The 26,756-nt window shown below is 40.9% G+C and overlaps 1 protein-coding gene across 1 annotated transcript; it reads left to right on the plus strand.

Moving 5' to 3' along the window:
• The first annotated feature begins 7,995 nt into the window (after positions 1 to 7,995).
• Positions 7,996 to 26,409, plus strand: COX18 (cytochrome c oxidase assembly factor COX18). The gene is made up of 6 exons (XM_077814890.1): positions 7,996 to 8,343; positions 11,750 to 11,850; positions 12,672 to 12,835; positions 14,544 to 14,665; positions 17,901 to 18,008; positions 19,526 to 26,409. The coding sequence occupies exons 1-6, from the start codon at positions 8,047 to 8,049 to the stop codon at positions 19,697 to 19,699; spliced, it is 966 nt and encodes a 321-aa protein (XP_077671016.1). The 5' UTR covers positions 7,996 to 8,046; the 3' UTR covers positions 19,700 to 26,409.
• The last annotated feature ends 347 nt before the right edge of the window (positions 26,410 to 26,756 follow it).

Consider the following 26,756-nt stretch of genomic DNA (forward strand, 5'->3'; position numbering starts at 1 on the left):
AGTATGCTCTGCAAAGGAACATCAACAAACTGTAGAGCAGTGGTTCTCAAACTTTTGTGCTGGTGACCCCTTTCAGATAGCAAGCCTCTGAGTGCAAACCCCCTCCCCCCATAAATTAAAAACACTTTTTATATATTTAACACCATTATAAATGCTGGAGGCAAAGCGGGGTTTGGGGTGGAAGCTGACAGCTTGCGACCCCCCCCCATGTAATAACCTTGCGACCCCCTGAGGGGGACCCGACCCCCAGTTTGAGAACCCCTGCTGTAGAGCAAGTTCAGAAGTACTATAAGGCAAGCCTTTGACAGCTTGAAACACAAAGCTATTTTAACCCAAGATCCCAGTTTATAACACAAATGACTGTGTATGTGTGATATACAGTATAACCACATTTATAAACTAGATCTACAAATTAACTGTAATATTGTGGGAACAAATCCAACATTGTCTATCATTTGTTTTTTGAAATAGAAGAATGTAAAAAGGTAAAGCTTTTTAAGGTACAGTGTCAATCAAATTCATATGGTGAATTAGAGTCCTGACAAACTTTAGATAAATCTTAATTGAATGAATATCCCAAATTAATTAGATTAATTTTGTTTGTTGACTATAAAACTGGATTTTTAAAATGCTGTTTCATAACTTACTATAATTACTCTCTTAAAGCCAGAAGGAAAAATGATTTTTCCAAAGCTATTATACAGCCTTTTAAATACTGAGATGCTACGTTTGAGATGTCCAGAAGTTCATGAATACCAGTATCTGTATACATGCCCTAAGGTGGTGCTCTAAATCTAACTCATTTTTCCAGCTGTATGTGATTCCTCCTTCTGAAATCTAATGTATGAAGAATTAGTTGGATCAAAATGGATACTTAACTGAACAGCTGTTAATAAAAAACAATTTAAATTCAATTTCAGCACTTTACTATGAGTGGAGAATAATGCTATTACGGTATTTTATATAACGTTTACCACTCTCCTATAATTTTATTATTAATGCTTCTCCAGTGCTAACAGGGATTATTTTTACTCTTTTGAAATAATCCTTCTGAGGAATAAATACTGCTCAATATTTATTACAACAAAATGTATTCTGTGGGTCAAAAAAACTGAGTTTCTTAGGATGTGGTTTCTTATAAAGCTATCTGTATTTTGTTGACTTGAAAACAAAACTGTAGACACCGGAATATAGGCTGGAATGCCCCATGTTTCGTTTGTGGGATCAGGCTTGTTAAATAAAATACTGGGGTTTTTAGAAGTCTGTACTAGGAACATTTTTCAGATACATTTTTTATATTTCAATGTAATGCCTTTTATTTGACCAATAAAAAAAGGAACATACTCTTTTGAGACCTGGTAGGTCTTCCCTATCTTTTTTTTTAAATACATATGCATAGATTATTGGAGTGTGTATATGCAGAATACTTTATTCATTTTTCTGTTAATTAAGGAATGGCATAACTCAAGAAATATAAGCCATGAGTTAGTTCACCCCTTAAACCCCAGGATGATAAATATCCCAATATGTTGTGTAATCTGTTTGTCACTCAATGATAAAGTACTGTAATATAGTTACCGTCTTGTGATGGAGGCAAACCTGTCAGATGCCTTTGCACTGAATAGGTATTTCATAAAAATGCAATTCTAGCTCTTAGTTTAAACTATCTTCTCCCTTCATTGTAAAGGATAATAATTTTATAGCGTGAACAATGATAAATTTCAAAACTGATTTGATGGATATCAAAATTTCTGCCTACTGTGTACAAATGGTATTCTACACTGGTTTTGACACTTGCCATCTCCTTAAACACCAAATTCACACGAGATGTTGTATGACCCTGAGGGTATGTCTACCCTGCAATTAAAAAACAGCAGCTGGCCTGCGCGAGGTGAATTGGGCTAAGGGGCTATTTATTTGTGGTGCAGACATTCAGGTTCATGCTGTAGCCTGAGCTCTGGGACCCTCCCTCCTTGCGGGATCCCAGAGCCAAACATTTACATTGCAATTAAACAGCCCCTTAGCCCGAGCACCACAAGCCAGAGCCTGGCATGGGCCAGCCAGGGTGCCTAACTGCAGTGTAGACATACCCTTAGTCAGTTTGTCTCCATAAATCCAGGGCCAAGGAAACTAAGATAAAAGATAAATGTATGAAGCAAGATGCTAAACCTCTGAGGTTCGCTAAAACTAAAATCTTGTAATAGTCAAATTTCATTTGGGGGCAGGAAAGAGAAATCAAAATCAGTCCACTGGGTTAAGTTTAGACTTATTTTTGTGTATCCAAAAATCACTGAGCTTTCTTTTAATCTCACATCACAGAATACTTGAAACCATCTGTAATTTGTTTTGACCTACAAACAAAAATAGCTTGTTCTTGAACCAGGACTGTTTCTACGTAGTTAAAATACAAGAACAAAACACTTCTAGCACTTGTATATTCACTGTGATGCAGGAATTTTGTGATGCATAAAGCTAGTGGATGTCAGTGTGCATTAGCCATACCAATTTTTAAATTCACTATTTTCAGTTTTAAGTTCCTGATGATGGTCTTCTGTTCTTACAGATCTACATTGCCAGGGAGGGGATCAATAGTAGCTACCAGAACTTGTTTTTTTGAGTATCATTGGAAGTAAAATTTCTCCCTTAAAAATACGCCATATGGATTATTCCATACCAGACCATAGAAAGAGTATATGATTTGGGTTGAAATACTTAAATATTTTCCATTGAATAATGTGGCTGGTCATCACTCCTGAGTGACTTAAAGATTTCACTGTGTAAAAACAGTTTATAGAGGTTATCTAATTCTTTGGGATTAAAAAAAATTACAGCAGATACTGCTATAGAAATCTAGCATCAACCTTGGCACAGCTCCGTATCAGGTAAGGTTAGAGCAGTGATTCTCAAACTTTTGTACTAGTGACCCCTCTCACATAGCAAGCCTCCGAGTGCGACCCCCCCCTTATGAATTAAAAACACTTTTTTGTATATTTAACACCTTTATAAATGCTCGAGGCAAAGTGAGGTTTGGGGTGGAGGCTGACAGCTTGTGACCCCCCACATAACCTCACAACCCTCTGAGGGGTCCCAGCCCCCAGTTTGAGAACCCCTGGGTTAGCGAATTAAATCACCACTAAAATACTCATGAAGAGAAAGATCTCACTTTTGCAGTGAAGTTAAACGTTGACATATGGATCAAGCATCATGTGAGTCAACATCCAGGACAAATTAAAATGTAATAACTGCAACATTTTTAGCAATTTCTTGGTCCGTAGTTACCCACAACAGACGACATAAAAGGAACACATTTAATCTTTACAGTTACTTGCCAGACAGACGAAGCTGTAGTAGGACACCTACATTGCATTTGTGACATCCAGGTGATTAAATGAAGCAAATGAAAAAAGACTACTGGAAACGAACAAGGTGAGGCAATGTAAGCACTCATAGAGACCTAACTAAGGAATCTATGACATGATTTGCACGCTACTTTACATGGTTTCCCCTTTTCTTCAACAGCTAATTAAAGATATACACAATCAGAGGGCAACTGAATGGTAAAAAGCTTAGTAAAGGGGAACAGAGCCTTTTCATTCCTAAATCAATGGTTTAAATCTGGACCTATTTGGTAATCACTAAAATACATTAGCATAGGCCCAATCCACTCCTGTTGAAGTAAATGGTAATCTTTCCACTGATCTGAAAGACAGCTGGATCAGGTCCAACATTTGAGGCATGTGAAATGAGTTGGTCAGTTCCCCGTGACTGGGCACATCAGTATACACCTTTTTGGCACACTCATCAGATAATCTAAGGATTTTAATTTGCTTTAAATGTTAACTTTGAATTTCAGGGCAGTAGGTCAGGTGATATTGATAACTTTTGCATACTGCAGTGCTGTGTATGGAAATACCTAGGATGGGTGCGTGAGAGATTTACTTGCAGCAGCTCGCAGAGCCAGGGTGTTTGTAATTGCTGGGTATCCCCTCAGGACAGTTTTGATCATTATATTCTATGCAAGGTGGAAATTGCCTGGCCTCTGTCTAGACTACTTCTGCCTGCCATTTTATACAGTCCAGCGTTTCCCACCTTTCTAGACATCTGGGCTGCTCTCCTCTCTATAGCATGCAGCTAGATCAGTGTTTTGGTGCTGCATGGTCTGGCCATGCCTCCACTGATCCTGCTTGCTGCTAGATTCTCCATCTCTGCAGCAGCAGACAGTGATGTTTTTTTCCTCCTGCCCTTATTCCCACTGTTTTAACTTTTCTGCCCAGTTTTTTGGGTCAGTGAGAGCTGTTCTCCCTCTTTGGCATTCCTCTTCCTCCCTAGGTTGGTTAACCCTCCCTGAGCCTCCACTGCAGCATCTCCCTGCTGGCTCCTCTGTCCTTAGTTTACAGCATGGCAGAACAGCCAAGAAAGCACAGAGTTAATCCAAGTGGTACTCTACATGTGAGGCAGCGTCTCCAGATTCAGCAGATGTCAAGTTGTGCCCAGCCTTCCGTCCCGAAAACCGTTGGGACCCAAGGCTGCAACTCAGGCAAGTCCCTGCCCACCAACGCAGCTGTGACTCCAATTGGAGGAAAAATAGGCCACGAATCCCAGTGCAAAGAAGAGAGAGGCTCCAAAAGGGAGGAGCACCCTGACTACTCAACTCTAGAGGTAAGTCCCAAGGGACCTCTACAGACTGGAGAGAGGAGGTTTGCAAGGCCACATCATCCCCAAATCTTAGTGGGTCCTGAGTGCCCTAAGGAAAGAAGCAGGGTTTCTAATCAGCTCCCAACCTACCCAGGAGTGCTCTGACAAGTCTTCCCCCTTCCCTATGGAAATGGGACCCAGGAGGGAGGATTCTGAGACAGACCTCTCGAAAGGGCTCCAGGCCTTAAGGAAGGCAAGCTGCAAAAAACCTCCCCAAAGTCACAGCAGGGATTCTCCACTCCCAAAGCATGCTAAAACAATCTAAACAGGGAAAGAAACAGCATACCCACCCCAGGAGATGAGTCCTTTTCTGCCTCCTCCACTGAAGAAGGTGAGCTGTGTGGTTTTAAAACAGTAGTTCTCACACCTTTGTAGTGGTGAACCCTTTCACACTCCAAGCCTTTGAGTGCGACCCCTCTTATAAATTAAAAACACTTCTATATATATTTATATATATATTTAATACCATTATAAATGCTGGAAGCAAAGTGGGGTTTAGGGTGGAGGTTGACAGCTCACAACCTCCCATGTAATAACCTCATGACCCCCTGAGGGGTCCTGACCCGCAGTTTGAGAACCCCTGGGTGTAAGCTCCTCCACTTAGGCTGTCTGACCCCTTCACTCCTCCTTTGAGAAAGTGATCAGGGATGAATGGAAGAAGCCTGGTAAGGGCAGGGATACTAACAAGAGTGACCTCTGCCTTTCTTAACATTCAAAACCCAAAGGGCTCTATTGCTGAGACACCGAAGGTCAATGCCAATCTAGCATCCCCCACAAGGAGAGTTCTATCCTACGGAACCCTTGGATAGAAAGATGGAGGCCACTCTCAACAAGGGTTTCAACACCTCTTCCACCAACCTCTGAGCATTCCTGGCAGCTATCTGCTTTCCAAGAGCATCTATTTCCTGGCTGGAAGATCTCAAAGCCCTTAAGAATAGAGATCACCCTACCTTTGGCTCCACTTTAAGGAGTCTCTCGCAACAGCGTTTGTAACTGACACCTCAATAAATGCAATGAGAGCTTCAGCCTGAGCCATGGCTTCCAGCTCAGTAGCCATGCACCACATATGGTTCACTCCCTGGAACATGGATACTCACTCTATGCAGGTCCTGTGCTCAGCCAAGTTTACAGGCTCCCTCCTTTTTGAAGAAAACATGGACAAAGTGGTGGCTGACAATGTGGCAAAATCCAGTCTCTCCTTTCCCTATTAAGTTCCCCTAGAAAAGGATGTAAACTAGCCTTTGGACAGGTGTTCTTTTTGCACCTCTTCCTCAGAGGTACCAACAAAATCACAAAAGATTTCCCCAGGGAAAACAGTGGACAAAGTCTAGAAGGACCTCAACCTCCCTGTCTGCCCTCTTCCTATCCGCTTTGACACACATCACATAGGCCTCCACCCAGAGCTAAAGCTAGGGGTCAGGATCTCCCATTTCCTAAAGAAATGGTTTTCATTGACCATGCACAAGTGACTCAGGGAGCAGTGAGTGACCCCTATAAAACCCAATCTAATCCAGGAGGAAATATTTCTTCTGGATATGGAAGTGATAGAATGCCTTCTCTCAGAAGAAAGGTTCTGTGGGTTCTACATCTTCATTATGCAACAGTGAGGGAATGGAGGGATGTATCAGAGCCATTCTTGACCTCAAAAAGCTTAACAAGTGGATGAAGAAAACAAAGTTACAGATGGAGACCAAGGCTCTACAATGTCATCCTTGTCCCAGGGGGCTTCTTGACTTCAGTAGATCTAGTGGAATCTTATCTCCACATCCCCATCAGACCATGCCACCACAGACTTCTGAGGTTTGCATACGGCAGGAGACAGTATCAGTTCCTAACACTCCCATTTGGCCTGTCCTTGGCCCCCAGGGTTTTTACAATGATGTTGGTCGTGGTAAAAGTCAGACTCAGGTCACAGGGAACTCACCTGTATCCCTTCCTGGACAACATCCTGATCAGAGCTCCATCACTGTCAGCAGTGCTCGAGGCTACATCTTGGATTTGGAATCTCCTCCATGTGCAAGGCTTCATCTTCAGTGCCAAGAAAAGTTATTTGGTTTTACCCAGGAATTTATTTTTTTGCTCCAGAGCCCCAGGAGGCACTATGCCTCCAACTGCAAGGACTCCTAGTGCTGTGCATAGGGATCACTCCACTGGCACAAGCATGCATCAGAAGTCTTCAAACTTTCATATGAAAGATATAGGACTCCATGCAGCACATGAAAAATCAAGTATGGGTTCCAGCACAGGTGTTCAACTCCTTTAACAGTGGTCAGTCCACGACAGCATCCACAAAGCCATGCTCCTCTGCCTTCCAAATCCTTTCGTCCTTACGACACATACCAAGGCCCTCTGGGGAGCTGAGAGATGTCAGGTTAGCTCTGCCAGGGTTCCAGGCTCGACCCTAAGGGGGACCTACATCCTGGTTCAATCAGACAATAAGCCTATAGAGGAGTATTTAAACAACCATGGGGGAACTAGGTGTCTGGCACTACACGTGGAAATAACAAGGTGAGCAGAACAGTTCCGCATTTCCCTCAGAGCGATCCACATCAACGGGCACCTGAACCCAAAGGCGGACTGGCTCAGCAGGCACCGGTACAATTCCTTGTGGTGCCTGCAGCAGGAGGTTTTCTATCTCCTCATACACCCCTCCCACCCTCAGTTTTGCATGATGATGATGTTGGGACTCCCTCCAGCCGACGTGTGAGTGAATCATACAAACGCAAAGAGGCCCAAATACCTCACAAGGGAAGGGAGGCAGACCCCGGATCCAGGAGGACAGATGCCTTAGCACAGGGTCGGCCTCAGGGCCTGCTTGACACCTTTCCACTAGGAGAGCAGATCCCAGTAATACTGAGAGCTCCCCACTGGCCTCAGCGACCTTGGTTCCCACACCTGACACTGCAGCCCGCGCTCCAGCCTCAGCCTGACCCGAAATACCTTCAAAGCCCCCTCCCCCCATGCTGGCCCGCTCCACAAGCCTGGCCTCCTCCGTTCCCTGCCCAGTCCCATCCCCACGTCCTCACAAGCCATGCCCCCCCTCCCCCTTCTTCCAACGGTCTCCAGCGTAGGCGGAGCGGGGTCTGACTCCGCGCAAAACCCGCCCTACTCCAACATGGCGCCTCTCCCACCCTCCCGCAGCTGCGCGCGCGGGCGGGGAGGGGGCGCTCTAGGCCGCGGCCTCAGTCGCCCGCTCGGTGGCCGGCCGGAAACGACTGCCGCGTGCCTTCCGGGGTGAGAGCCGGAGAGTTCGGGGCGCGCGCGGGAGAAGGACGCGCTGGGTCGCCGCCCCCCCCGCCCCGCAACCTACGGGCCGCGGGGACTCTTGGCGCGCGCCCGGCCGTTGCCGGGATGTGGTGCTGCCGGCGCGTGGGGCGGGAGCTGCCGAGGCCGCTCCGCCAGCGGCTCCTGCTGCCGCCCGGCTGGGGGTCGCGCGCCGGCGCCGCCTCCCTGCCCAGCGCGAGCCCGGGCGGTTTGTACGAGGCGCTGGCGGAGTCGGCCGCCGTGCGCTGGGCGGAGAGCGGGCTGGTGGCGCTGCAGGCGGGCACCGGGCTGCCCTGGTGGCTCAGCATCGTGTGCGCCGGCGCCGCCCTGCGCACCGGCCTCACCCTGCCGCTGGCCGCGCACCAGGGCCACGTCCTGGCCAAGGTGGGTCCGAGGTCCGCGGGGGCCGAGCGGGACGTGGGGTGCCCCGGTCCCACCTTCCGCTGTCCCGCGCGGGCACCTGGGGGCGCGGGGGGAGGCGGTGGTGAGCCCTGCTGCCCCCCCCCCCCGGCCGGTGCTTGTCCAACCGGCTGTGAAAAAGCCCCAGTGACGGAGATTCCACAGCCTCCCTCGGCAATTTATTCCAGGGCTTAGCCACCCTGACGGGGTTTTTTCCTAATCTTCAGCCTAAACCGATTTAAGCCCATTGCTTCCTGTGCTCTCCTCAGAGGTTAAGGAGAATGATTCTTCTCCCTCCTCCTGGGTCTGTGTATTACTGTAGTGCTTAGCTGGAAAACAGAAGATAACCTCCTTTGCTAGTGAGGGGCTTGGCAACCTGTGTAGCCAAGGAAACTTGCTGAGAGTTTCCTCATGGTTGCTGGCTTCATGCCTGCAGGTACCCTGTGCTTACAGAGCTGCGTGGCTCTGTTGCAGACCAGCTGTCATGTACCCCACCATGTTGCAGTGTCACATGATGTGTTGGGAGAGTGTAACTAAAGTAGTGATGTCGCACTGTAATCTAATGTGATCTGTGCCACTGCTCAGGAACAGAGTTAAGACTGACATAGCCTAGACAGTATTAACACATAAGTGCTTTCTGGCTGTGTCCACATTAATTTTAACAAAATATTCCCACCAGTGCTACCTCTAGCTCAGCTGCCTTGGTGGATGCCCTTTTGTAGACAAGAGTTCAGCGCTTCGAAATACTAGATATGCTGCCTGATGTATATTCTGCACACAATACAGTCTAATCCATTTTATTCTATAGCATTTATTACGTATATGTAACATGTTATAGCATGAAATGCTGTGTACATTTAAAACTAAAATGTACAATTATAAAAGGCTTAAACCAGGTACTACACATAATTACTACTCTATGAAGAATCACAACTCATTATGTTTAATTTTCTTAGTGTGTAAAAATGAAAACCTAGTTAAGTGTCTCCACTGTTGAATATGTTTTTGGTAAGCCATTAGGATGATATGAATCATTTACACAACTCTTTCAACACCACTGATGTTCCCCAGAGGCCTGCAAACCAACCAAGTGCTGGCTTGTTAAAATATTTTATAGTTTGAAACCTAACAAAATCACAGTAAAGTGTTGCAGGTGAAGCCTTTTGAATCACAAGATAATATACCTTTTGGTATTTATTGCACTAAAGAGAGTAGACAGTGTGTCAGCAGTAGTGGTTGCAGTCAAATGCTTCACTGCTAAAGAGTTGCAGAATCCTTTGCAACCCTAGAATTACTACAGCCATGTTTTATTTGAGTAAAGAGGCTGTATTTAATCAAGTTTGCTTTTATTCTGTGTGTTCCTGTCTACAAGATGTGAGAGAATACTTTCCCCTCCTTTGTAAAGTATTTCAGGAAATCAGGATAAAAAAGCATTGTGAAAATGCCAAGTATTTTATTAGTTTCAATTTAATATGAGGCAATTGCTTTGTAATAATGCACTTAGAATGCAAAAAGTAGTGCCAAAACCAGAGCTGCTGGAGGGTTACATCCAGTAGTGCAGGGATGGCCAATTTGAGCCTGAGAAGGAGCCAGAATTTACCAATGTACATTGTCAAAGAGCCACAGTAATATGTCAGCAGGCCCCTGTCAGCTCTCCCCCCCCCCGCCCCACCTGCAGCCCCAGCAGATCAGCACCTCTCCCTCCCTCCCCGCACCTCTCGATCAGCTATTTCATGGTATGCAGGAGGCTTTTTAGGGGGGAGGAGTGACGGCATGGCCGGCTCAAGGGGAAGGGATGGAGTGAGGGCAGGGCCTGTGGCAGAGCCGGGGTTGAGCAATGAGCACCCCCGGCACATTGGAAAGTTGACCCCTGTAGCTCCAGCCCAAGAGTTGGTGCCTATACAAGGAGCCCTATATTAACCTCTGAAGAGCCACATGTGGCTCCGGAGCCACAGGTTGGCCACACCTGCAGTAGTGGTTCAGCTAATGTGGAATTGAAATAAGTGTAATCACTGGCAAAGAGTGCAGTAAAATTTTCTGTAGATATTGTTTGTAATGTTGCAGATTTAACAGACTCAGCCTAACACAGTCCTTTGTGGTACATTGATTTCTGGTTAGGTTTTTATTTTATTTTAATTAGCTCGGCGGTGAATATCAATAGCACATCCTTTGTGGCTGCAACACTCCTTATTTAGTTGGGAATTTACATTTTCAAAGCACTGAATAAGGGTGGAGTATTACTAAAACTCAGTGTCTTTCTCAGGAGAGTCCAAAATAGTAAGAGCAAAAGTGTGGCAGGAAATCCAGGCCAGGAAATCTTTTTCCTGTTTGCATTTTGCTACTGGTGAGGCTTGAGAAAATGGACAGAAAATAGTAGTTTTGATTTCACCATATAGAATGACTTCAGGCATAACTCTTTTTTTCGGACAAATAAAGTAACTTTAAACTGGTGGTGTTAGTTATTGGCACTACATGTCTGTGTATATACTGAACCAGTTATAATGCAGGTATGGCAGACTCATTTTATACCAACCACAAATACAGAGGAGGTAATCCTCTAGTGTGGTTTTATAAAGAGATGATGTGTAGTAATACATCTGAATGGTAGTAAGCCATACAGTCTATTTTGACCTTGCTAACTAGTTGTCACATGATTCTCTATATCAAAATAAGTATGGTATGTTGTGGCCATCTTTTCTACTTTTTAAAAAGCTATTGAGTAGTAGAGATGAATCATGCCAACTGTGATATAGTCCTTGTATCCTATACAGCTCTCTGTACCATTTGTGTATTTTGCCTTGTTCACAATCAGGAGTTCTCTAAGAACAAATATATTAATTTCATGTTTAGTCACAAATATTACAAATTCTCTTACCAGTACTTCTTCATACTTGTATCTTGACTGCGTATTTTGCGTATTGACTGCAAAAATGTAATGCTCCATTTTCAGTGCCACATCCCGGGCCTGATCCTATTGAATTAAATGAGATTTTTGCTATTGACATCAGTAGCTGCATAATCATATCTTATAAGACTGTTCAAAACATGGGTGAGGGGGTTCCACCACAGTGTTTTTTGTAAAACAATTGTGTACAGACCCTTTTATATACCTAAAAACCTATAATGAATTGTAATAAAAAACATAGGTACAAATGTTGATTGCATCTCACCTGGAAAGATTGATGTTTCATTATTTGTTTTTGTTAGAAATACTTTGGCATTCTCACTCAAGGTCCTCAAAAGTCCAACATATTTGCAGGCAACAAGCACCCACAGATGCATGCATTTCACTTTACAGTACACATACAAGAAGATATGGGGTAGAGAGACTGGTTGCAGATGATACTCTTTTATTTTGGTGTATAATCATTTCTTCCTTTTCTTTAGCTAGCTGGAAAATTTGCAGCCTGAAATAGAAAACCTAGCTAAGCGTCTTCGCTATGAAGTTTCAATTCGTGGGAAGCAACTGGGTTGGTCTGAAAAGGTTGCTAGGTAAGATAATAATTGTACAGTATCTTACAAATCCACTTGGGCTGAAAATAAGAGGCATATATAAAGATGATGGCAATATGTATATATAAAAAGGCTCTACAAATCTGACACTAAAATAATGGATTCTGACTTACTATTTTATATAAAACTTTTCTGTGTTATTTACATAAACATTTAGGGAATATGCTCATTTGAAGCACTGAATCTGTAATGGTCTAAAACTTATAAGGCCAATTCCTGTTTCCACTGAAGTCAGTCTGGGTTTAGTTGTTGACTTCAGTGGGACCAAGATTTGACCCATAGCTATGGTTTCTAAATCTTTCTTAGGAGGGGATGGCAGGACCTGGCTGTGTCAGCTTTAGTACATCCAGTGATTCCCTCATGCAAGAGGAATCCCCAGCTGTCCTGGTATGGTAGCTCCATCTCCTTTGCACTGTCAGAGTGATGTAAATGGGACAGAGTGCAGTCTGAGAATCTGGCCTGTGGTCTGTACTCTGAGGAGCTTGTAGTCTTAAATCAGATAAATACAGCACACAGAATAAGACATCGAACAGTATTGCTAGGAAACAGTGATGGTGAAGAGGTTAACATTAGAAGCCCACAGAAAAAAGGGTTTGAAGGGTGAGATTGGAGGTGATTGGCAGACAACAACTGGAAGGCTGTCTCAGGCCATAAAGGAAGAACTCCCTGGTTTGACTTCATTCACCTGGTATTCCAGTGCAATATTTGAAATGAACTAAGTGTGATATGCAACCTATGGTTTATTATTTTAGAATTTGAGAAGTTCTATTACAAGGAGTTTTGTTTTGTTTTCCAATCAGGTTCCACTTCAGGAAGAATCTAGGAAGGATTGTTTCAGAGTTGTATGTTCGAGACAACTGCCACCCCTTCAAGGCCAGTCTGTTGATGTGGATACAGATTCCAGTGTGGGTGTTTGTTTCCATAGCTTTGCGTAACTGCAGCGTAGGTGCAGCAGACTCAGAAGGTGATCATTGTGAACAGTTGTACTGAAAATATACATCTGTTTTGATAAATACACTTCTCCAGTTACAATGTTTACAAACATAATTTGGTTTTAAATTTAAGAATTTGAGTTGTTGAGTTTGAGATGTAAGATTGTTGAAAAAATAGCCCAAACACAGCTAAGTGACTAATACAAATAATACTGTATTTGTAAGACTAGATGCTATGCCATTGGTCCATGTAATCCAGAAGCCTACCACTGGCCTATTCCTGTACTTTTTGCACCCCGAATTGTTCTGGTAGATCAGGAACTCAGTGCATCCATAGCCACAAAATAACCTTTCTGTTAATTTGCCAGCCGTGCCTGTAAGGATATTTCTATGCTGCACTATAGTGCAGCTCTGAGCTGAAAGAGCAAAGTGGGATGCATGGGATGATCAGTTAACAGCAGTGCTGGAATTTGAGCTCTAGGAACAATCTAAAACATGTTCGGTCTGCTCCTTGGGCACTAAATTATTTTGTGTGCTTTGCAAGCCAAAGTAATAGAAGTCATACTTAGTATGTAAAGATACTAACGCAACAGTATGCTTAAAATTAAACTGTGGGGTTTTCTTTCATTATAAAGCCTTAACTTTAAATAAAATAAAATGTGTTCATCAAGATGATATTTTATTTTATGCTATCTGCAGTATTGGTGTTTTGACCATTTAAAAACTAGATTATGATATACAGCATTAACCTAACATTTGACACTTTTGCGTTTGATTAAAATACCATGATATCTTGTATTTCAAGTCTAACAAAGTACTTTGGTCACTGCGAGTTCCTGCATTGGTGAATATTGTGTCTTTAATGGCATCCCCCATATGAGAGAGACTTTTCAACTTCAGTGGGCAGATCTTAAAAATAATTGTAATGTTTCTGTTCCTCTGGCACATGACATTGTTTAAATTGCTAAATATGATAATTATAATAAATAACTAGTCATTTAGCCCAATAAAGTTTAGCTACTATTAGGACATTTTTTTATTGTTATAAAATTTTTGCGGTTAGGGACAGAAGATTCAGAACAAGTTATTTTTCATCATCTGTTTGCCCCAAATCCTATCAGCCTGCAGTTCTCACTAATAATTTCCTTTTCTTGTTAGATGGCAGACTGCCTTCACTTTTTAATCTTTCGGATTAAAAGGTTTTTTTTAAATAAATCATTATATACATAAAGAGAAACTAATAATTTGTGTTTGCAAAGTGAATTTCCAACTGATGCTTTGTAAGAACCAGTTTTTTAAGTCAGTGATAAATACAACATTCTCTCAAATCCACTGTTTGGAATTCTTTGATTTCTGTATCTCCTTTATATCATATAGTGGATTTTGTCTTGTAGTCATTTCACAGTCTATAAGTAGTACAGTTTTCAAATGTCCAAATGTATATATGTTTGATTGTGAGTAAGACTTGAATGTGAGTTTATGCTACTACCGGGCAGGGGAAGGAGCTTTCCTACTTGGGATTTATATATTTCATTACATCAGTTCCTTGCCTTGGTTCTGAAGGAGAGGAAGGATGATAAAATTGCCAGTTGGCACGCATGTGTGCACACAAAAAAATGGATTGCCACAGAATAACAAAAATGTTTACTTTGAAAGTCCAATTTAAAAGCAAAACTATGCATAATTTTGACTGACTTTAAGGAGCAAGACATACTAAATATATATATGTATTTTAAACAGTCCTTGCAGTTCAGGAACAGCTGTCGACAGGTGGAACCCTGTGGTTTACAGACCTTACTGTACCAGATACTACATGGATTTTGCCAGTCTCACTTGGGCTCCTCAATTTGCTGATAGTGGAGGTATGTTGGTGGTGAATGTTGGACCATTGTAAAAATTATAATTCTTTCTATAAAGTTAGGACCGGTTCACGACTACCTTACAAAGTGTAAAAATACCATGGCAGCTTCTGATTATAAATATGCACCTTAATTCATGATCTAGAAGGGAAAAACTGTATAATTGTTTCAAGGTTGAGGTCCTATGGGTCCTGCACATTGTAATTGCTGATAAATTCTAATGTGGCATTTCAGAAACGGATTTTAAGTAGGTTAACCTCAGAAAAGTTTACTCTTCACTCCAGAGTGATTCCTGTGAGAATACTTTAATTAGCGTACTGCATTTTATTAACACTGCAGCTTATAAAGGTTAAGGTTTTGGTGTGTGAATAATACATTCCTGTGGGCTGCATTACTGGTGGCTTTCTTTTCCTTGTTAGAGTGATGTAGTTCCACTTCTCATGTATTGTAAGTGATGATTGTGGGTACAGTAGGTATGATTCTAAATGAGCTGAAAACTTGATAAAAGCAAACTACTTAAAACTATTAAGTTTAAAATAGTGATTGAGAAAAAGTGCTTTATTGTTATTTTAAGAAAGCAAAGGAATGGAGAAACTGGAACCTCTTATAGATATTATTATATTGACCACGGCACAAAAAATGGGAGTGTGCTAATAAAGTTTGCGAATGATACAAAGCTGGGAGGTATTGCCAATTTAGAGAAGGACCGGGATATCATACAGGAGGATCTGGACGACCTTGTAAACTGGAGTAATAGTAATAGGATGAAATTTAATAGTGAGAAGTGTAAGGTTATGCATTTAGGGATTAATAACAAGAATTTTAGTTATACGCTGGGGACGCATCAATTAGAAGTAACGGAGGAGGAGAAGGACCTTGGAGCGTTGGTTGATCATAGGATGACTATGAGCCACCAATGTGATGTGGCCGTGAAAAAAGCTAATGTGGTCTTGGGATGCATCAGGAGAGGTATTTCCAGTAGAGATAAGGAGGTTTTAGTACTGTTATACAAGGCACTGGTGAGACCTCACTTGGAATACTGTTTGCAGTTCTGGTCTCCCATGTTTAAGAAGGATGAATTCAAACTGGAACAGGTACAGAGAAGGGCTACTAGGATGATCCGAGGAATGGAAAACTTGTCTTATGAAAGGAGACTCAAGGAGCTTGGCTTGTTTAGCCTAACCAGAAGAAGGTTGAGGGGAGATATGATTGCTCTCTATAAATGTATCAGAGGGATAAATAGCGGAGAGGGATTATTTAAACTCAGTACCAATGTGGACACAAGAACAAATGGATATAAACTGGTCATTGGGAAGTTTAGACTTGAAATTAGACACAGGTTTCTAACCATCAGAGGAGTGAAGTTTTGGAATAGCCTTCCAAGGGAAGCAGTGGGGACAAAAGATCTATCTGGCTTTAAGATTAAACTCGATAAGTTTATGGAGGAGATGGTATGATGGGATAACATGATTTTGGTAATTAATTGATGTTTAAATATTCATGGTAAATAGACCTAATGGCCTGGGATGGGATGGGATCTGAGTTACCCAGGAAAGAATTTTCTGTAGTATCTGGCTGGTGAATCTTGCCCATATGCTCAGGGTTTAGCTGATCGCCATATTTGGGGTTGGGAAGGAATTTTCCTCCAGGGCAGATTGGAAGAGGCCCTGGAGGTTTTTCGCCTTCCTCTGTAGCATGGGGCATGGGACACTTGCTGGAGGATTATCTGCTCCTTGAAGTATTTAAACCACGATTTGAGGACTTCAATAGCTCAGACATAGGTGAGAGGTTTTTCGCAGGAGTGGGTGGGTGAGATTCTGTGGCCTGCATTGTGCAGGAGGTTGGACTAGATGATCATAATGGTCCCTTCTGACCTTAGTATCTATGAATCTGTGTCATCAAGATTAGCCAGTGCATCTCAGCACTTAACTATTTGAACCCATTTTCCAAATGAGCAAGTATTGTGCAGTTTCTATATTTATACATTCTGGTTCTTCTTTGATTAATGACTGAAAACCTATCTAGTAGTAAAGAAAGTTTACTTCCACTCCTGAGAAGTATGCTGTCCCAACATTGAGAACTCACATTGTATTGTAAAAAAAAAAAAAAAAAAAAAAAACAACATTCATCACTTTAAAAATAGAAAGTAAAGAGTTTTCAGTTATTTTTGACAGATAAACCTTTTGTCTCTTTCATAATTAAAGCTAGTAAACATTGCATAGTACATGTATTTGAGAAGACATGTTAAAAGAAGTGTAAAATCAAGAATGTTTCACTAATTTTGAACTCAAGCTTTTTTTATAAATTTGTTACATCATAAGCAGGAATATGTCCTACACATACAACAGAAGTTCATAGATATTGGGGCACTACACACACAAGTCTGTGGTCTCTTTTTGGCTTTCTTGATGAGTCCAAAGATGCCCCTTCATTGTTGGGGGAGGCAGGATCAAACAGAAAATAAAATAACAATTGAAAGGAAAGAAAAGTGGCTTACACATTAAACCAGGCTTCATTATAAATTTTTGTTGATATACTGAATTTTTTGGAATAAGAATGAGAATGCTTATGTATATTAAGAATAAAATATGTAAAGGAATCTTGATACCCCATGTTCTTGCTCTTTTGCAAATCTCAGCAGAAATAGTTACTATTTAATCTCTCTCTGTTATCTATCACAGTCCTCCTCATTGCCTTTATGTGTCTTGATTTCATTCTTGTTCTGTTTTATTTTTTCCAAGTAATGTGGATTAGGACAGTTTTGCAAAATGAAAGTCATGGTTTGCCTATACATGTTTTGCTTCCGTTCAATTACTCATTAAGCAGGTTGGGGATAATGGTCCATATCTTCTCAGTAGCCATCTCTCAGAGGACTGTGCTTGAGGAACAGGTGCTGGAGGCTTATTCAATGTGCACAAGCTATTCTCTTGTGAAATAATGTTCTCTTAAAATGTTTTAGGTGGATGACTCTTAGTCTTGGTATAAAATCTGCCAGGAAAGGATTGAGTATTAACTGTAAGGCACCAAACAAATTAAAGGAAGGAATTTATGAACGTTTTAAATATACTTGATTTGAGCCTCCTAATAAATGAAAAGAATGTGAAAAGAATATTTGGGTGGAACAAACCTGTTCTAACATTGACTGTGCATGTTTAACTTCCCTTGTATTAAAAAAAAAAAAAAAAAAAATCTTTCTCTGGTGTGTGTATGTTGTTTTCTTTTGTTTTTGCCTTTTCAGATCTTTGCTCTGCGAAAACTTGAACTGTCCAGGTTCCAGAAGTACGCTACCAACTTCATTCGAGGCCTGTCAATACTGATGATTCCTATTGCTGCAACTGTACCTTCAGTAAGTACAAAACATAATCGTGTGTAGTATGTGAGACTTTGCATTAGTCCGTGCCTGTGTTGGCCAGACTTGGTTCATGGTGCTCTAAGTGCCGCCCAAGTGCATGATCTATATGGTGGACCATACTTGATATTACACTTCATACCATTTTAATAGCAATGACTTCACTCAAGTAGTAGTGTGTGGAGGATTTGTAATCTATAAGGGTCACCGTTCAATATTGCATACGGGAAAGGTGCTGTTTGCACTTACATCACATTAGATGCAGCCTCTAGGGTCTTCCGAAAGTGTTATGTGCGTTGTTACAAGCGCTGCACATTTCATAATATATGAGACACAGTAAAAGTAACGTGCTCCAAGGAGCTTACAATCTATAAGACAGACATAGATAAGACAAGATAGGCCATCATGAGAAATCCCCTAGCAGAAAGATAGGCTGGGAGACCCATGGAAGCAGTTGACTTCAAATGTTAAACAAACAAATGTGATGTGGTGTTTTTTGGGTCTCCTGGAAGTGATACTGGAGCTGAGTGTTACTCATTGCATGGCAGAGAGGACACAAAGTAGTTACTAAGACTGGCATCACTATAGAAAAGAGGTTGATAGAGAAAATAAGAAACAAGATCAAGCTGTCAGTGGAATGGGGTTTTTAAAATTTGGTTTTGTTTTAATTATTTTGCATATAATGTGTATTTTTATGATTACACTGTTAGAATCCAAATAACTATTCTATTAAATAGCCTATTGACAGTAGGTTGATCTAAATCCTACTATGCAAACTTTTACTGGAATAAATGAGATTTTTACATGGTGTTTATACTATGGTACATGTTCAATGTGGGTTGTTGTTTTTTTAAATTAAAAGTAGCTGCTTTCTAGTATTTTTGCCAAATACTAAAAAGAAAGAGCCCACAAACTCATTGTTGCTAACATCATTTTTTAAAAGTTGAGTTTTAGAAAATATCTGCAGTTGGTCTATATTTGGGTTGACCTTGTGAATTGAAAGGCAAACCATGTTCATGTAACTAGAGACAGATGACGTTGCATAAAAGGTTTATTTACTGTAAGATATGAACAACCTATAATTTAGATTTGCAGAATTTTCCATAAGAGAATCTTGAAAATGTTTTTAGAGTAGATTTGTATGTGAAGAAATGCATGTTTAATGGTGTGTTTGAAGGGGTTAAGAGATTCTTGTACATAGATGGGCTTATCAAGCCTATTTAGACTAAAAGAGGAAAAAAGTTTAAATATGAATTTAAAACAGTGGGTTCTGTAGTTTTGTCAAATTTTAGCATAGATCACATTTTTACAGTAGAGTTTAGAAACCCTGAAAAATAGGGTTTGTAATGGAAGCATTGCTTAACCGCAGCTATTTATTTAAGGGTGCATATGTAGGAGAGTTGACTTTCTTAATAAGAAATAATCAATTATTGTAGTTTGTGAAAAGCTACTGGAATTGCAGTGCTTTTATTGCCTTTTGGGTTGCTGAATGCTGTGTTCCTCTCTCCTTGCAGTCCATGGCTTTGTACTGGTTATCCTCCAGCTTCATGGGACTCTCACACAACCTGCTACTGCGCTCTCCAACTTTTCGTCGACTCTGCCACATACCGAGGACCAAGTCTGACTCAGACACTCCTTATAGGGATATAGTCTCTGCCTTTTATGCTAAGTACTTTTTAAAAAAGTGATTCATTTTGCACTGGTGGAAGCACTACCCTATACAGGCAACTTGAGTAATTCAGAAGTCATATTGTTTTGAAATGTACCTATTTAATATAGGGGCAAGTGTATGCTACCACACTACATCAGCACAGTGGCACTGATGCAGCTGTACTGCTGTAGCGCACCTGGTGAAGAAACTCCTTGCTGACGGGAGAGCGTCTCCCGCCAACATAGCGCAGAGTGGACACTGCTTTAAGTCGATGTAACTTATGTCGCTCAGGGGGTGGCTTTTTCACATCCCCGAGTGACGTAAGTGGCATCAACTTAAGCAGTAGTGTAGACAAGCCCTGGGTGTCTCCTTGAAACAGTTAGAATGTGAAAGGCTGTTGTTGGGATTGTATTTTTCCTAATAAAACAATGGTTGTCTCTGACATCAAGAAGGGTAATTGTACTAACTTCTTGGTGCAGTGCAAAATTGTTGGGATTTTTTTAGTTCATGTGGTATTTTTGTAAGTTGTGTCCAATTAATAGCAGCTTCTTTCCTTTTTTGGTAATACAGAATGAAGCTGGATGTTAAAATTGTGGCTGATGTAGCTCTGCTATTTACACTGAGTCTGATCTTAACTGCAGGCTAGTGAACAGCAACATGTAGCTTTACTTGAAGACTGAATGGGTCACTGGGTTAGTAATGGTGTGCTAGATCTCTTCTCTCAGACACTTGTTCTGGTTCAGGTTCAGATTCAGTAGTTGACCACATGTTGTCAATCTGTTGGCCCATGGGAAAGTTCTACTGACAACTGAGATGGTGTTTTTGTGAAACTACAAAGGTGGATTAATTGCCCACTCGTTTGCAGTGTCAGCAAACTAATCTGAAATAAGATAGGAATCTGTGGATTTACACAGCATGAGGAAAGGTTTACTGCTACTATCCAGGGGAACAGGTACAGAACTTTGACTCAGGATACAAGGGTTCTGTTCTTGGCTCTCATGACCTTGTGTAAGTCACTTCATTTCTCCATATTTTAGTTTCCCTATGTATAAAATGGGGATAATTATACTTATCCTGCTTTGTGTTTTTAAAAAAAAGCATCATGTGAAAAAGCGTATTATTCTGGCAGTAGTCGTAGGTACTGATCTCACTTTGTATAGAACTATGTCACACGGCTCTGCAAGACCAAAAAACCATTGTTTTATATGTCATGTTCACACTGTGGAATGTTCAAGTTCAGTGTCCATAAAGAGAGGAATTAATTATGACAACATAAAATTGAAATGAAATGATTATTTTAATTGAATGCAAAAAGATGCAGATATGGGAAGCCAGTTCAGATAATTTATTAAATTCACAGTATCAAATGTAGAAGATGTTGGGGCTACTCACTGCACACATCGAAAGAATACATAACATAGTCTTTCTGACAGCTGTCTGCACTCACACCCTTCTCCTTTGTGGGTTCTTGTCTTGATTTGCTTTAATCATACATCAGCAGGCAGTTGTGCCTTTGTTCTGATGGATACTCCAAGTTAAACTCCCTTTCCATTGAAGTTTCACAGCCCTCTCCCAAAAATGAGATTTTTGTTCTTCTAACCGGATGCATTTTAAAAAAGCCACTCTTGGATTCCATGCTTGTTACCTTTCCCTCCCATTCCTTCTCCCTGTTTGTATCAGACCTCCTTGTTTGCCCTAATCTTTCCAGTTTGTTTGTATCTTTTAGTGTAGATCACGATTACCCCCCCCAAGAGCAGAGCATAGAGGGAGGAACTTGTTTTATAAATGACAAAAGGCTGGATTCATCTCTTATTAAAATCAGTGAAATGGCGCTTATTGAATTCAATGTTGGTTTTGACCCTAAATTCACAACTACTGAAACCAGAGCAAGAAGCAGCATATTGCTTGTAATCCTGTTTTCAGTGTTTGTCATAGCACTGGGACAAATTCATATTTGCTGAATTCTTACGATCAGTGTTGTATTTGGCCCATTAAACTTTAACAAACTGAATCTCAAACTAGGTTCTGTAGGGAAGAAATGCCTGCTGTCTCCATGATTAGAGACGAGTGGGTGGACCTGGTGGAGGAGACAGGAGTAAGTAGGGTTCCAGGCAGGTACAGAGAAGAGAAACAAGCTGACTGTTTGATACTCCTTAGCCAATACCGAAGAGAACGGGGCGCTCTGGTGGCTTTGGCTGTTTCTCAGATAATGCAGAAGTGCAGTTGTTGCTTCACCAACTGGCTGAAAAGCCTCCTGCCACATACAGCTGTGGATGGTGTTAATCCAGGATTTGGCAGGTAAATGGGGAAGGTTTTTCAAATATTTTGTTTAAAAATGTAAATGTTTAATTTGTTAATCTTGGAGTTATTAATCTCCACTCCCCCACACCAGAATTGAAATAAACATTCCATGTGCATTTAGAATACATTCTCTGTAGAGAGCATAAAATATCCCCGTACCTGCTCCAAAAACATAGAAATATCTTACAAGTTTTACTTTATCATTAAATTGAAGTGGATTTAGTGCTTCCATGTAAAGTGGTAGATTGACTGCCTTGCAGACAGAAATCCTTCATTCACAAGACAGGCACTAAATTGGCAGTTTCCCTACTGTGTTCTTACTGATGACTTAGAAGAGGTACCACCAGTGGCAGAATGAGGGTTGCTCAGTGTCCAGGTCTATTAAATCCCTGCCCTCTGCTGAGAATATTGCCAGTTACAGTGTTAATTTTTGTAATGGGGTTCTCACCTGACTGTACAAATAGCAGTCAACCCTCACAACATCCATGTAAGGTTAAGCACATGAAGGTTAAGACTAAATTTTCTAAACTGCCTTCTAATGGTAAGTGTCCAGCTTTGAGGCACTTATGTAGCATGGGGTGTTCTTTTTTTGCTTTTTTTCCCCCCAGGAGGTGCTAAGTACTGCATCTCACTGAATTCAGCTGCCACTGTGGGAGTTCAGCACCTTTGGAAAAAATAGCCACAAAGTGACTCTTGTTGGACGCCCAATGAAATCAGTGGATGCTTTTGAAATTGTAAGTCTAAATTTGCACTCAGCAGCAAAGCTTACGAGTGCTGGGTGAGATGTATGGGAATAATGCCTAGCTCTTTTAGTGCTTATCAGTAGATCTCAAAGTCCTTTACAGAAGGAGGTAAGTACATTTGTCTCACTGTGGCCTTTATAGTCTAGTTTAGACCCCAGTTGTAATCATTTTTAAAGGGAGCTAAAACTGTTTAGTAGTACATTACTACTGAGTTGAAGAAAGCTAATAAACATGCAAACATGTTTGAGGCAAATGGGAAAGACTGACCTTGTGGGAGGCACTTAGGGTCTCTCGAGCACCCTACTCAGCACAGAAGTGGCCCATTGTTCAAACACATCCTTGGTTTTTTTTCAAATATCTTGAACTAGGTAGATATACTATATAGCCAAACAAGGCAATGATGACACAAAAGCAGATGTGTGTCTGTTTCCAATACATCCAGAAACATAACCTAGCTGTAGCATTTATGTCTGTATTTCTATTCTCAGTGTGAATGGAGATGCACTGAATCACTGGATACAGTCCATCACTTACACCCACTTTGCTGGGCATGCAATATAAGATGTGATAAGTACTTCTCCCCTTCCCTGATACCTGTGGAAAACACACTACTTTTCCAGAGATCCAGTCACAGCTAGTAAAACTACTCCTTCCAACAAAGAAATGCAGAGCAACTTGAGCACTGTATACACAACACTGCTAACTAGTGTAATCAAGGAAAAAATGCAGTCCTACAGTTTGCCTGGGATGCTCAAATGCAACACTAGAGTTTTCAGCAAGGTCCAGTTTAGTCTAATTTTTCAGTTACACTTACAAAAAAGAAAATAAGACTTGTCTGTGGGCAGATTGAGTCTGGCTCAGGTACTATCTGAACTCCCAGTTGTTTTCTTTTTGTCACTAGATTGCAACTTTTGGTACCAGTTTATGGTTTATTCAGTGACACAGCTTTAAAAATATAAGCTGTAACATTGAGTTATTTACTCATCCTAAAGATTTGATATAGGTACAGTTATAAAAATCACATAGGATTATATATTCTAATATATAAATCTAAATCCTGAACTCATTTCTCATTTTATTTACTACTTTAGGGCCAGTGTGCAGTACAAAAACCCAAAGACGCTCCCTGCCTCTATTAGATTAGTCAGAGATCCCTATCCTGCAAATACGCACCTATTTAAGTATAAGCATTATAGAACTAGTCATGTAATTACACAGGTAAGTGCAGGATTGAGGATTAAGATTTGATCCATTTTTTAATTGTACTTTTAAATATCTTAATAACCCACTTTACAATGTAACTTGCTTGAGTCTTGTTGGGTAGAAAAACAAGGCAGTGAAAAGAAATGAAATATTGGTCTTGGCACTCTACAAAATAGAAAGGAAGAAATAGAATGGTCTGTCCAACGATGCTTACAGGGTTTATTTCTCCTCTTTCTGAAGTCAATGGAGATTTTTCATTGACTAGAATTGGAGCAAGACCTACCCTTACTCTTATTCACATACATAGTACAATTGATCTCATGGTACTGCTAAGTTCTTGGCCTAAGATGAGTGAGTTTTTAGGGAAGGGTCAGATAACAAAACTAGAGATTCATAATTAAGTGTGAATAAAATGAAGAGAATCCAAAACTGATTATAGGCTCTCTCACAATCCGTGAGTGGACTGGAGCTCATTGTCACAGGATGTCATTGAGACCAAGAACTTTGCAAAATTCAAAGAGGGATTGGACATTTACATGGATAAGAATATTTAGAATAAGCAAATGAAAATAATGCTTACTCAACTTTGCAAAATGCTTAGAGAGCTACAATTGAAGAGCATTATATATCTGCAAAGTATAACTGTAATATACTTTTTCCTTGCTTCCTACCTTCTGTTAAAATGCATAAAGTTTCACAGAAGAAGCCTTATACCCCTTGTATTAGTTTCAAGGGAAGCTGGGAATCAATTTAAGCATAAGAGAATGTTAAGTATTAAATGCATTCTATCACATTCAGAGCAAGAGAAAAGGAAACATGGTACTGCCTCTAGGTGGCACCTATGAGCTAAAAATAGGTTTATGGTTTTATATTATTACAGGGTCAGCAGCAATACTAACCATGCTGCTGGCTGTATTATGGAAAGTCTGTGCTTCAGAACCCGAATTGCATTTTGGGGGTACTACCATGGAAATCACCACTGTTTATCTGTGTTCTCTTTCAAATAGTGTGTGCACTTGCTGTATTTGCACAGCTGAATGTAAGAGTGGGAAATTCCTTTGTGTCCAGTAATATTACTTCTGTCCATTGGAAATAAGTTCAGAAGATTTCCCTAGTATTTATATTTTTGTATGTTAAATTGAAATTAATATTCCACTAAGGCAATGACATCGGGCAAAATCTGACTGGTTCAGGTTCAAACTGAAAACCTATTCCCCTTCTTGCACAATTAAAATAAGAATTTTTGATGTTAGGCCAGATTCATTCAACCCTTCATAGCCCTACTTTCAGAGGCAGTTCCAGCTCTTAGGATCCTAATTGTCCGCTGGGTCTTCCTCTTGTGTTCAGCTTCCTCTGATGTGGCTTACCATGGGCATCTTTGACATGCAAGCGCACAGCAATTCCTTCAAGTTGCTCCATTTGTTTATCCCAGCTGGCCTCTTGGTGTGTTATATATAATACCATCAGTCATTTTATGCCTCCTGTGGGGCAATAGCATTCCACTTCATGTGTCAGCCCCAGATGTCATTTGACATTTAGTCACAGCACAGAGATTCCATGAAGTTAGGCCCCACTTTTTTTTACCATTCAGCTGAACAAGTAATACTGTATCAGGGGATCTTTTAAGGACCGCATGCAAATCCAAAGTGTTAATGGACTTCCATCGCAGCGAAATTTGGTGGCAGTTAGCATCCATCACCTGCTTCTGTGTCTGCATCATGCAAATGAGCCAGCCTTTCATGAAGGTTGAAACTATCCTTCCTCAAAACCACAGGAGGAAAGGAAGATACAACATATTCAACTGGTAAGTGAAAGCCTCAAAGATGGGGGGAAACAGGCCACTGTCTTCACCTGTTCTGCAGTGTCAGCAGGAACAGCTGTGGTAAACATATGGAGCAATGCCAGGTTTATGTGACTTTTATGGAACCATTCTGGGAAAAGATTATCCTCCATCTTCATGGCAGTTATGTAAAGACAGAGGTCTAGTTTCCTGAACAGCTGGGTAGAGCATATGTACTATTAATATAAAGGGCAGTTTGCAGAGGAGTGGTGTGTGTTTTATTTGTTTTTGCACTGTTGAGATCTAGACACATAATATTTAACAGAAATCCGTTCTGGAGAAGATTTATAAGCAGCTGTGATTATCTGTGGATCCATAAATTTCCCCAATCTGAAACGGATACCATACATTTGGTAGCAGGTCAGCAGTCCATTTAGTGTTGCCAATGTTAAAAGTGATCAGATCTGGCCCTCAGAAATTCACAGTTGCTCTCGTAGAGAAAGTAAATTCTCAATGTTCGACTACATTTCAGAAAGCTCTAAATACACAATGTGGGGGGAGAAGGGTTGCTGTATATTTGTAAAATTGCAGAGGTTTTGTACATACTAAAAGTTTTAAGTAGTGTTTGTACAACTGTTCATTACTTAACAAATACAAATGCACTGAAAATTGTAATATGCAATAAAATATGTAAAATTGTAATAAAATTGTGTATTAAGATTCATCTTGTCCTTATCTGAAATGTTGACCCAAGCTGTAACTAAGGAGGACTGTCTACAGTTGTGTGTCATTTTCAAACGTGAAGGAATCCTAAGGAATGAAAGAGTCTTCTGTGTGGCAGATTTCTATTTTCACCTGGTGCTTTTGGAGCAGACCCACTTGTTCAGCATTTATTCTATTTTCTCCTTAAATTTACTGTATCTGGGCAGTATGACTGATTAATGTTTGTCAGGAGTTTCTGTAACTTCAGTTATCTAGCACATATCCAGCCCATCTTGGCTTTTGCTAAACAGTCTTAATTGGTGAGGCACAAAGTTACAGCTTCTCCCCTCCTCACTCTGTTGAAC

The sequence above is a fragment of the Eretmochelys imbricata genome, chromosome 4 (assembly GCF_965152235.1).
Source record: "Eretmochelys imbricata isolate rEreImb1 chromosome 4, rEreImb1.hap1, whole genome shotgun sequence".
In the NCBI taxonomy this organism is placed as follows: domain Eukaryota; kingdom Metazoa; phylum Chordata; order Testudines; family Cheloniidae; genus Eretmochelys; species Eretmochelys imbricata.